The sequence below is a fragment of the Coffea arabica genome, chromosome 4e (assembly GCF_036785885.1).
Source record: "Coffea arabica cultivar ET-39 chromosome 4e, Coffea Arabica ET-39 HiFi, whole genome shotgun sequence".
NCBI classification, from domain to species: Eukaryota; Viridiplantae; Streptophyta; class Magnoliopsida; order Gentianales; family Rubiaceae; genus Coffea; species Coffea arabica.
The window spans coordinates 47283379-47296628 of NC_092317.1; the positions used below are offsets into that span (position 1 = coordinate 47283379).

The 13250-nt window shown below is 32.5% G+C and overlaps 1 protein-coding gene across 1 annotated transcript; it reads left to right on the plus strand.

Annotated features, from left to right (window-relative positions):
• The first annotated feature begins 10917 nt into the window (after positions 1-10917).
• On the plus strand, positions 10918-11984 carry LOC113741655 (transcription factor PRE3-like). The gene is made up of 2 exons (XM_027269239.2): positions 10918-11239; positions 11587-11984. The coding sequence occupies exons 1-2, from the start codon at positions 11114-11116 to the stop codon at positions 11740-11742; spliced, it is 282 nt and encodes a 93-aa protein (XP_027125040.1). The 5' UTR covers positions 10918-11113; the 3' UTR covers positions 11743-11984.
• The last annotated feature ends 1266 nt before the right edge of the window (positions 11985-13250 follow it).

The following is a 13250-nucleotide window of genomic DNA, read 5'->3' on the forward strand; positions in this document are numbered from 1 at the left end:
AACCATCCAAGTATAAGTTCTAAATCCAAATAACTATTCAAAAAATTCCAAATTACATATACAACATTAGTACTTGCCATGTAAAAAAAAAAAAAAAAAAACTCATATAGACACACACCTCCCATTATCTCAACGCTCAAATACCTTTTCAATACAAGATACTCTGATCTAGAACCAGCATTACAACCTTCTTATGGTCTTAAAAATATTAATATTTCGAAAGTAGAGAATAAATTCTATCTCCACAATAAAATCATAAACAAAAATATCCAATCCATTGAAAGAAATCCTTATGTAATTATTGACATTTTATAAAAGTTTTTCATGACAAAAAATAAAATATGACAAATTTCACATCTTTAGTTCTTCTTCCTATTTCAATCATCAATTTCATTTTTTATTTCTCTATCACTGCGAGTCTTTTCATTTCCTTTTAGTTTAATACATAATCTACTGTCTCTCTATTAATTTTGTAATTTCAATTTGCTAATATCCACAAAACTGAAGATAATAAAAAAAAAGGGTATAGCAGTATATTAACTATAAAAGAAAGGAGCGAAAGTAGACAAGATACAAAAAAATAATTTTTTTGGGTTTTGTAAATCTATTGCCTTAAATTTAGAATTGTCTACCAAGTGGAGGGTATTATAGGTATTTTATTATGCCAAGTGAGGTAAGTGTAATTTCTTAAACTTGAGGGGAGCCGAGTGAAATTGTAAGAAACCTCAAGGGAGGTTTTTAAAAGTATCCCTTAGTGTTATGTAAAATCATAAAAGGGAAAAAATTCTTATGACAAGGAAAAAAACAAGAAAAAAAAAGAGTACGTTAAACAAACAAAATTTACATCTAGCTATTTTATTTTTATATTTGAGGTGCCATGGCATAAATCATAATTGGTTTTTTAAAAGATGAATTATATCACATATTTTAACAGAGATTTGGGCTGTTTAACATTGTCATTTAATTTTTAATACATGAAAAAGAGAAAAAATTTCTCATTTAATTTTCTAGCACGGTGATATTTTCGTAATCTCTTTACTAGGAGTGTTTTTCATTCAATTTGTTTCATTAGGTATCTAGTTTTTTTTTATTTTAATTATCCCTTTTCTTCAACAGCAAATGATGAAAGTTTTTCAATACGTCTTTATGTTAGATGGGCAAAAAAAATGTATATAAAAGCTCTTTTTGCGCGTAATTCTTGCATAATTGGGCCAGCAATACTCATATATTCATGTGTTGCAAATTCTGACGACTATTACAAATAGGATTATTAATTAATCACTATCCTACTCATTTGCTAGGCCATGATTATCATGTTACGCCAATCTATCGGAAAGGTACTTGAAAAGGAGAAGCTTATAGCAAAGAAGATAGACGGATGGACTAAAGTTTATATCGCAATGAAGTCCAAAATTTGTTCAAATTAATATATGGAGATTTCAAGCATTATTTTTACCATCATATTCAATTTTGACAAGAAAATCAAGAAAAGATAAGTTTTTGGCTTATATCTGTGTATCTTCGTGGTCTTGAATCTTATTCCTGCCCTCAGTATTTATCAAATCATGAAGATGGAAGGGTAAAGCAATACATTGGAGAAACGGGAGACATAGTTATTTTTGTTTCTTTTTTCTTTTATGGTTATGTTTCTATCACTAGTTCTAATATCTTTTTTCTGTTAATTGTTTTCTAGCAAAAGACAGGTGAAATTTAAGAAATGCGGAGGAAACAGAGGAGCTAGGATTCAAAACTTCTAATTTTTGGAGTTTCAATATTAGCCACTAGACCAAAGCTTCTTCGTTGCTCGTTCTAATATCCTGACACTTGAATTAAGCGACACAAAGACAAGGACAATAATTAATTTCCTTTTATTTGTTGCCTTCACAAATGTTTTTGGCATTTATGATAGACATTCTTTCTAATTTTTTCAGTTGCCCTTCATGTATTATCATTAATTCTGGAATAAATTTCTTTTGTTAAGTTATCTTGTATGTATTACCAATACGACCTTACTAGATATTCATAGTTACAGGAAAAAGATTAATCCTATAATTTGCTCAGACAATCTTCTTTTTTTTGTGGGGGTAAATCAAACTAGTCAACAACTAACCATTTGACTAAACAAATTTCTACCTTAGTACAGGATGCCATGTTCTATCGATCTGTTGCATACGAATTTTTTTACTGTGATGAAAGCTTAAGCTTAATCTATTCAATGGAATAGGAAAAAAATTCTAATCCATTGAAACTAAACCATGGTCTAAAATTTGGAAATATTTTGCTCTTTAATCGATGTAATCACTGAAGAAAGGACAAAATGGTTAGATTCAATTCCTGATTAATGTTGTAGTTATACATCGTAATATAGCATAATATTATTTCTCTTCCATCAAGGCATGGATCGAAGAAAAGATGCTAAACTATGACTACACGTGCTCAGGTTATTAAACACTTTCCTTCAAGTTAAATTTTACGAAAACCTTCACCGGCCAATCTATTTCTTCTAGGCAACCTTGCTTGCCAGTTTATTATGGAATCAATCACAAAAGATGATGGTATATTCCAATTTTTGTTTTTTGTGACAGTCCTATAACTATTAGGTGTTTAAAATAGAACACAAAATATTATAGGAAGTAATAAATCCTGAGACAGGCATATATTGGCTTCTTTTTCTTTTTCTTTTTGGCTATAGCACTATAATCTAGGTAGGGAACTAAGCTTCTAACCTCATACTCAGTATCCTACTTAGTTAAATCTATCCACACTTTATTAACTCATGTATCTTAGATTTTTTTTTTCTTGATGTTAGTTATATATTGGACTAATTATCACCCTATAGAGACCAAAACATGGCACATTGTTCAAGAATGATGAAACTAATTATAGCTGTTAATTATAAGATTCCCCAACGGATTAGAACATAATTAATTATACCTAGGAACAAAAATTCCAACTTATTAAATTACGCTCAGTAAAACGACACAAACAGTTGAAATGGTCCCCCAGAGAAAGTATCTATGTATAATTTTATTTTCTAGGTGACGTGCGCGGGATATACATATACAATTTGCCCATCCATAATCGAGTTTTACATTTATAAATCCTAAATACCCCACACGCAATTTATCGCAAGTATCCAAATCGTGAGCAAGTATAAGGTATTAAGGATCGATCCCACAGGAAAGAGTGACAATTATCGGTGGTTTTCAAACTCCTTATTATCTAGACTACCATAAACATAAAAGTAATGAAAATTAGAACTAGAAAGCTCCTACAGATATAGAATTCCTTACTACTCTTGCAAATAAAATTACCGGTTAAATGAATGCTATTATCTTAGCTAGTTATGGCGTAATTTCCTAATGTATGTGAAACCTGCTCTCGTAGTGAATCCACTATACTTGTAGTTAAACCATACCTACTCTCATGGTTATGAAATTAGCTACAAACTCATTTTTTCTATGAAATTACATGAAACAAGTCACTAAAACCACAAAGGTGCTCCTCTACTCTCGTGAGTGAACTCCCTAGATTTATCACTTCCTTGAACTAGTGTTAAATTTCAATTCTTATTGCAATCTTAACATCTTAAGATTATCACAATTAATGGCCGGTTAATTATGATTAGAAAAGCAAAAGTGATAAATAACTTGTTCAAAATAATATCATCAAATAATCAAGTAAACATCACAAACAAGATATAGAAAGTTCATCCATACTCTAGGCATAAACTTTAACAAAACATGAAAATAAGATCTAAACTTGTATTATAGTTAAACATGAATTCAAATGCAAAAGAGAAAGTGATATGAGAGATGTCACCCTTGTCACATGAGCTCTAACTCTCTATCTTTGCTCTTCAAATTTTCATTCAAATCTAACTACAAATTAATACAAGAAGGAAAAACTACACTAACTATACTAATCTACCCTAACTAATGAACTAAGGAAATTCTAGTGAAAGCTACATTTTTTGTGAGTTTTTCTAGTCTTCCAAAGTTCTGAAAATGTCCTCCAAAGGCTGCTATTTGTAGAGGAATTCAAGGTCAAGAAAAGTTGTTAAAGTTGTCATTTTTTGACACTTGAACTCCTATGATTTGTCTCTCCAACTTTCCACCCTTTTCTTGGTCAGATACAGCCGGAATTGCTAGCTGGAATTGAGTTGAAAAAGTTGTGTGAAAGCAAGGCAAGTTGATGAGCAAGTTGCAGAAATCAAGTGAGAATACGCGACTTCTTCTCGCGTATTGAATAGTTGCGTATTGAGTTCTGCACACTTCAACTGCCATTTTCTCAATGATGGAGGTCGAAATAGCTTTTGTGCAAAACATGAAAGTTGTAGCCCTTTGGGTTAGCTTTCCAATGCCTCAAGAATTATCCAATTTGGATCTCGGGAGAGACGATCAGAATACCATCAAGCTTTTGACAACAAAGTTGCACTTCCATATTTTGACTTTTTAACAATGAAAAAAGCTGAACTGGACTTCGATGTCTTTATATCAAATGTAGATCCAGCTCTTAGTTTCAATATGGTTTAAGAATCACTTCAATCCAATGCATGTAACTCAAGATATAGCCGAAATATCACAAGGTGTCAAAGCAGGAAAACTTTTCTTCTTTTGTTCTTGATTGCATTTCCTCTCTTGCGCTTCATATTCTCTTTTTATCACTTCAAACCATCATCAATCATCCAATTATCATCTCAATTCACTCCATTTGATGATTGAATCATTAAACCTACAAAAACATGAAGTTTTCACCATAAAAATCCATAGAAATGCAATTTTCACACTTTAAACCACAAAATGCATTTTTTCACTAAAATCCTAGTTCATTAGCTAAAAACATGACTAAAACACACTAAAACTAAATAATAAAACACACTTAAAACACGTAAAATATATACTTATCACTAGGAATAGGAATTTCAAAAGTTAATCACTTGAAATTAAGTAATTAACCAAATTCAAGTCAGGTATCAGGTGTAAAAAGTTCATTTTGGTCGGTGTCACCTGCTTAGTTTGGTAGTTGAAATGCTCAATTATTAACCATGTACAAGGGTGGTCACAATTTAGGATTGAACCGGAACTAGATCGGTAGTTTGTTGGATAGGAATTCGAATCGAATTTTAAAAATCAAAACCAAAATCATAATTGTGACAAAAGAATCAGGTTTATGTTCACCAAAAATTTGAATCAGAATTGGAACGGGAACCGAAACCATCAGTATAGGACTGATTCAAACCATCTAAAAAAATACTTACTATTTAAATCTATTTAGTCAGTTTAAAATTCAATACCAGTAGTCAGCACTCAACACCAGCAACTCCAATCCTAACCAACAACCCGTTGTCTCATTCTATTAGTGAACCTAGACCCCATAACTAATCTAAGTTCAAGACCAATCGAATGTAATCAACAATGAAGAATTTTTTTTATATAAAATTTGCATCATTTTCCTTGCACATGATAATACAATAGAGTTCTTATTTTCTTCTACATTTATTGTCATATTTTTTTAAAATCAATTTAATAACTAAAAGAACCAAAACTGTAATTGGAAGAAACTGAAACTATAATCAGAATAAAACTGAAATCGGAGATTCAACAACCGTAACCACAACCGTCTTTATTAGGGGTGGCAATTCGGGTCCAAATCAGGTTGGCGGGTCGGGTTCGGGTCAACCCGCCAGAAAATCTGTTGACCCGAACCCGACCCGCCAACCCGTGACGGGTCAGGTATGCTGACCCGAACCCGAAAATTTCAGGTTGACGGGTTGGCGGGTCGACCCGAAATGACCCGAAACTTAATTTTAATTTATTAATTTATCACTGTAATTTATAATAAAATCAATTTCTCACAAAACTAATTACATAATCAAGTAATAAAAATTTAAATAAGTAATTCCAAACCAAATCTAAAATAAATTAAACACCGTAAAAGTGTTTTATCCCAAACAAAATATAAAATAAATTAAAACAGTATAAAAGTAAAAAATAATATAATATATTATTTGTCCAAATATAATAATTTCAACTTCACACAAATTAAATAAATTCATTTATGATTAAGTAATTAATGCCTTTGAAAAAAAGAATAACTTAGGTTAGTTAGATAAAATTATTTTTATATTTATTAAATTATTTTTAATTCGTAAACGGGTCATATCGGGTCATATCAGGTCACCACGGGTTGACCCGAAATCGACCTGTTTTCTTTTCGGGTTCCTCGGGTCCAACCCGATTCTGACCCGAATTCCCAAAACCTCAATCCAAACCCATTAATTTCGTGTTAGGTTCGTGTCGTGTTTTCAGGTCGTGTCGAAAATTGCCACCCCTAGTCTTTATAAAGGTCGATTCAATTTTCACCTTTTAGAAGAATCGGAACCGTAGATATTAAATAGGAAATGATAGTTTTGAAACCGTGGCCATGTACAAATGATAATGGTGTCCATACCCAAACTAGATTGTAATAGTGATACATTTACAAAGGAATGTTTATTTGAATTTACTAAATTTGTTTGCGTTCAGACCGCATTTATTTGGATATGGGATACCACAATTTACTCGTATAGTAAAGATGTACAAACAAGTTAATTTGGATTTTGAAGTTTTATGAGCTCTATTTGTTTCAGTTGCACGTACGCTATCAATTAATGTGACACATTTGGACTGGCATATTTTGTAGGAGTGAGTCACAAATTGCTAATTTCAATTGTAGAAAATAAGTTTTTGAAAATATTAGTAAAAAAGAAAGTTCTTTCATATGTTTATCTTTATCTTTGTATTTTTAATCTAAAATAGTTTGGGAGATGGGGAAAGTTACCAATTTCGATATCAAGATAGGTCATCAAAACATGTTTTCAACCGTTTATAGTGATTCTTATAAGTCACTTTTCAATAAGAGATTAATCGAAGTGAAACTTAAACCAAAATCTTCTTTATATATGGTGAACTGATTTTACCAACCATACCATACCAACTAGACATATGTCATACGTTAATAGTTTATGATTATATCACCCCACAGCACCAAGCATATGCAAAGAAGATTATTGAGTATCTTTCTTGGAGTCTCAAAAGGACTAATTAATTATCATTGTAAGAGAAACAGCCAGCCCGTTGGATTTTGATGGAAGAAAATGAAGAGAAAAAAAATGGTTCCTCGTGACTTCGAGTTCAGTCCTCGCTGTCTATTGGATCAAAATCATGTGCTCCGAAAGGCACGCTGAGCATTCCTTTTTTTTTTTTCCTGTCATCTATATTCTGCATAAATTGGATTAAAAAAAAGCTACGATTTTTCATTTATATTAGTCTTTTTTGCCGACACACACAGCCATGTAAGAAGACCGGATGAGAAGATGTTCATGACACATTAAAAATTCAACCTGCAACTTTAGGAAATCGGTTAATTTATAGGAGTAGGTTGATTGTAGTAATATTCCTGAACATGTTTCTGAGGTAAATGATGTTTCAAACTAGCACGGCATATTCATATAGGCATTGGGTCTGGGTAAAAAAAGAGCTTTACTTTTCTGGTTATTTGTTTTTTGAAATTTAGCTAGGAAACTAAAGTTAGGGGTGGAAGAAGCTGGAAAGTGCAATTAGAGGCATTTATCAATTGAACTTTAGTTCCAAGAAGAAAGACAGATTTTAGACCATAAACTTTATTATCATATGCAGAAACAATATTTTTTTTCCTCATATTCGTTTTTGGAGAAAAGTATTTTGCATTTTGGATAAATATAATTTAATTTAATTTTAAATTTGGATGAATATAATTTGTATTTTGACCAGATTAGCTGTTTTTCTTTCACAAACAATGGCGAAAATTCCGGTGTATAGTAATGGTTCTATAAATAAGAGCAACTATGCGAAATTCACTCATAGTACAATTTGAACTAGCATTTATTTTGCACATTAGAGCAAGTAGAAATAGGGAACAGTAACAATTGAACACCATAGATTCAGGATGAGATATGGACTTTTGATTCTTTTTTTTTCCGTAAAAAAAAAAAAAGGTTGAGAAGGAGGGGAAAGTTTGATCATTTTAAGGTAAGCCAATAGTGTTTTACGACAGTTTTTATAAATCATTTACTAATTAGAAACTGCTGACAAAGAGACTCGAATTTGAGTTTTTCTTTGGCAAGATAAACTAGTCTTACCATCTAAACCAATCCATAGCATCATCTGACTATATTCGCTAAACTATTCCACTTACGAGCATAAAATCATTAAAACCTTTTAGGTTTTAATTCTGCATAAGAATTACTTATTATAATTTTTAAATGAAATTTCATGTTGAAGGCATCTCAAGCCTTTCGATCATTGGATGCCTCACAAGCACGTGTTCATGAGAAATCATGTCTTTCCAATCATCATGGCAGTTGTACATAGCAAGTATGAATCTGAAAAGTATCAGAGAAGTTGGGAGTCATGAAGAGCTTGAGAATATATATATATATATATATTTACACACACACCATGTTAATTTGCCAACTTAGACTTGATCAGTCTTTGTACGAGTCAGAATTAAAATAGAATGGAAACATTGTTGCATTCGTTAGATTACCAGGTGATGAGCAAGTCATAGGATTCCCTTTGTCTTGGTACTTATATTCTGAACTTAAATTAACAAGAGTTTGATAAACAGCTAGATGAAGCCCATGTATCTTGAATAAGCAACCTTTTTTCGTTTTTGGTTGGTTGGTTTTTTTTTTTTTTTTTTTTTGGTTTGAAGAAAGGGGGTGGGGTGATAAAATACTCAGCATGCTTGGTAAAATTTTTTTCCTTTCTTTCTTATTTCTTTAAGAAAATAAGGATGGCTATCAAATTAAATTTTAAATCTTAGAAATAAAAGTGATAGAATTGCCATTGTTTTGTAAATGCAGCGAGTGGCATTTCAATTTCTATTTGACATGATTTGTTGAAATTAACATCATCATATTTTACAAAGACCAAATAAGAAAAAAGAGTTATCATGTAAACCATGGTCAACGGCATCTAATAATTCTAATAATCAAGCCAAGGGAAAGGGGAAAAAATTAATAATCAATTTTTTGACCATTAAATCATAATTTCTTGTTTTAAACCACAAAAGAGAAAGATTGGCAAATGATCAAATCCACTTGCTGATCTTGTCGTATGGGAATTTAGAAGTAGCAATCCTATAATCTCCTTCAATTTTATCTCGTTGTATTTTTTTTAGTAAATTTTTTTAACCCTTTCCACCGCTCCCCAAACTCTTCATATCTCCAACTGATTGGGATAAAATTCAAATCTTGAACTTGACAACGGAAAAGACATATTTTGTTGTACTCTTAAGTGAATTAGGCAAAAACTTTCATGTATATGTTTTTTTTTACTTTAAAAAGTAATTATTTATCGACTAAAGAATCCTTCATTAACCAACTTAATTTCTTTTCAGTGAAACAAACTCTCACAACTTTAATTTCTAATAATAATTACTAAAACTGACCTATCCTCCAAAATTTTATTTAAATGGCCAAGTAACCACTGGAGTTAATGCAACACAGTAGTGGACAAAATCAGCATTTAAAGTTAAAAAAATCTGTCAAAGAAGATGACCTATAGCTGTGTGGCTACAATCTACGACTGATGAAGATAAGGTATCGATATTGATATCTATAAGAATTTTCTGTTCCACCATAACCGCTGGAGAGTGACCTCAAATCCAGCAATAAAAAAACTATTCCTTTATGGTGAAAAAGGGGAAAAGATCTTCATGAGTTGCTCAAAAAGAGGCAGGCATTGTAACTCTTTGTCCTATGAGTTATGACTTGTGAGTTGTGGCCTTTACGTGTCAGTTCTATGTGCCTTTCTAATTTCTATTTGAGGAAACAACCAGGTTGTGGAAATTAATCATATGGAGATTAATTTGACTAGTCAACTTTCTTGAGATTCTTGATCATGATTTCATCTGATTCAGGGCTGAAAACAACTGGGGATTTGATATTTTTGAAGGGTCGATGGTGATTTTAATCTTAGTTAATGGTGTAATCAAAGGGTTCTGTTTTATAATGTAGAAAATGGAGATTGTTGTAATAAAATAGCATGATATTCCGTGTATAGTTCTGACATGCACAGCTTTACTTGCTGGCTTAACAACAAGAAGCTACTAGCTCTCCTTTGTTTGTCTGTGGTATGTGTGTGTGAGAGAATGTTTGTGGTGTGTGAGAGTGTGTGCGTGACCGTTCATTTTGACACCGTCCAAACCCTAGTGGTGAGAACACAGAGAAGGACAAAAATTTAAGCATGCCCCTCAAGAAACTTGAATATTTTTCTCCAACTCCCCTATAGGGAAAGGAAAAAAGTTCTTGATAACAAACCAATTAATCTAACGGATATTCCAATAGTAGTGTTTGGATTGTAAGTTATTACACTTTATGTACACACACTGATTTGCTTGTATCATCAACATATTTTTCAATCACCTTTTTATCTCACATACATCATATCAAAAAATTTCTACAGTACTTTTTTCACAAAATTAACTCAAATAATTTACAATCCAAACATTTGGTATAGGTTTGTGCGTTATTGTTGAATCAAATGTGTGCAAAGTTTTAGTGTGAATTGACTAAATTTAGGTCGACAGTAATTAATATATTTGATTGATTACATGTAAAAATATCAAGCTACTCTGCATTTAAGGTGGCTCGACTTGAAAACTACTTGAAAATTACACAAGTGAAGCTTGAATTGGTTCGGAACCTATATCAAACTCATATAGTACACTAAACAAGTGAAACTACTTGAATTCGTTGAGAATCCAAATCAAGCTTGAACATTTTACTATTTGACACTACTCGAATTTTTTTACACATTTAACCACCGTCTTCCTCAGGAAAACGGCCCTATTTAAAGACAAGTTCAGCCCACAGTTTTCTTCCATTCACCATCACTCTACTTAGCTCTAGCTGTGTGTTCTTGTAAAGCACTAGCACACTCCCTCTCCATCCCTCCCTCTTGTACTTGTATATTGGAATACTCCACCTTTGAGCTTATCCTTAACACTATAATTCTGTCTTTTTCAATCCAGATTGCTACAATACTATATAGCATCCCAAATTCTTCGAGCATCATTACCATAAAAGATGTCAAGCCGAAGGTCGAGGTCAAGGCATTCAGCAGCTTCAAGGATCACTGATGATCAAATCATTGATCTTGTATCTAAGTTGCAGCAGCTTCTTCCTGAGCTTCGCAATAGATGCCCAGATAAGGTAACTGTTCTTGCCCCATTTCTTTTCTGAGCCTATCTCCATAATTTTCCATTTTTGTTTGGCTTGGATGCTAGTAACGCAAAAGATAACAAATTGATGAAGAATAATATTTCTTTAAAGCACACTTGAGCTTAGTATAGACAAGCTTATGATGTTATTCGAAAGATTTCTTCCCGAATTAAGAAATGATTCCATATGGAACATGATTATGGTGTCCATCCAATATTTCAAGGCTTTCTTTCTTTCTTTTTTTTTTTGATTATAAAAGTGAGGTCATATTTACTCTTTCTGGATCTCATGTTTGTAAAATGAGGTATCCGGCTAAAGAAACCGACCGATTCTTGCAGGTTTCAGCAGCCAGGGTCTTGCAGGAGACATGCAACTACATCAGAAGCTTGCACAGAGAAGTTGATGACTTGAGTGAGAGGCTGTCTGAATTGCTTGCAAATTCAGACACCAGCCAAGCAGCCCTAATTAGAAGCTTACTTAGTCAGCAGTCTTAATCAATCCAACTGCTGCTTCCTTAATTATGTTGTACTTTCAGCTTCTTTCCAGGTTTTTGTCACTAGCATTTGACTAGCTAGATGAGTTCATCTGGAATGATCAAACAACTCCTATGGAGAGCTAGTTTAGATGTATGTAATAAAGGAGTTTTAGCATTTAGAAATGCTCCCAATTTCCTTATGTATCAAGTTAAGCATTCAGTCGCACATCCTTTAAGTTGGTGATATATTGCTTCTGGTACATCTTTGGGACTGAATTTTACTTTCTTATGCTTGAAATTATTAGCTTTAAAGTTGGACCTAATTCTTAGAAAATTGTAGTGGTATTGCAAAATCTGCACTAGGTTATTTCGTGCAAGAACACTGAAAGAAATTTTTTGTGCTCGCATTCAGTCAAGCTGAAGCCAAATAATATTACGAATTTGATCAAGCCGAACAACTTATGAATAACTATAAAATGTAAGCTTAACTTATGTACAGAAACTTCAATGAAATCATTTACATTAGTTTTCCAGAATGATCCAGAAGGCTATTAAAAAAAATGTTGAAGGAATTAAGTTCTAACCAGACCAACAATGAAAAAAAAAAAAAGATATAAAGCCAGAGTAAGAGATTAAAGCTAGTAATTGTGGATATTCCTCATAAATTGACAAAATGCTTTAGGCCTATTTTTCATGCCTATTTTTGAGGCGTCATCCTTTTGCCAATCCATGCACTGATAGTTCTTTAGAACCCAAATGGTAAAATTCATATTTACTCGATATGTTCAAGAATCTCAGCTGAGTAGCTGTTACACAAACTACTGAGACTATATTTTAAACACATGGAAGTAAAAAGGATAGCCAGCTGTATGAGTTGTGACATTGTAACCTTGACTTAGTAATTTCTTGAACGGATTATTTTTTTTAATATACTTAGTTATAATTAGAGCCGTTAATCAAACCGAGTATTTGGTTGTCGAGTTCGACTCGAGCTCAACTCGAGCCAAGCTCGAACTCGCTTGACTAGACTGACGAATTTTGAAATGTGTTCGGACTCGACTCGCCAAATGGACATGTGGCTCGAGCTTGAGCTTGAGCTCGACTCGTTTATCACAAACGAGTCGAGCTTGCACGAGCTCAAGCTCGAGCTCATGTAAATTAACCCTAATAAAAACTTATAATTTTCAATTTTTATACTTTTGAATTGTGAAATGACATATATAACCTTCCTTATAAGAGCCTAATCGAGCTACTCAAATAACAAACGAGTCGAGCTTTCTCGGCTTGTTAATTAAACGAGCATATCTTCAGCTCGAACTCGATTCGTTTACCACAAGTAACGAGCCGAGCTCGAGCCTTATCGAGTCGAGCTCAATCGAGCTACTCGTTTCATTTAACAGCTCTAGATATAAATAGATTTTTCTGAATTAACATCTGTCGGTGCATGACATATTCACATAGTTTTTTTTTTAAAGGACATATTCACATAGTTTACCTACCTAATCTTTTAGATTTTATTACCTGATT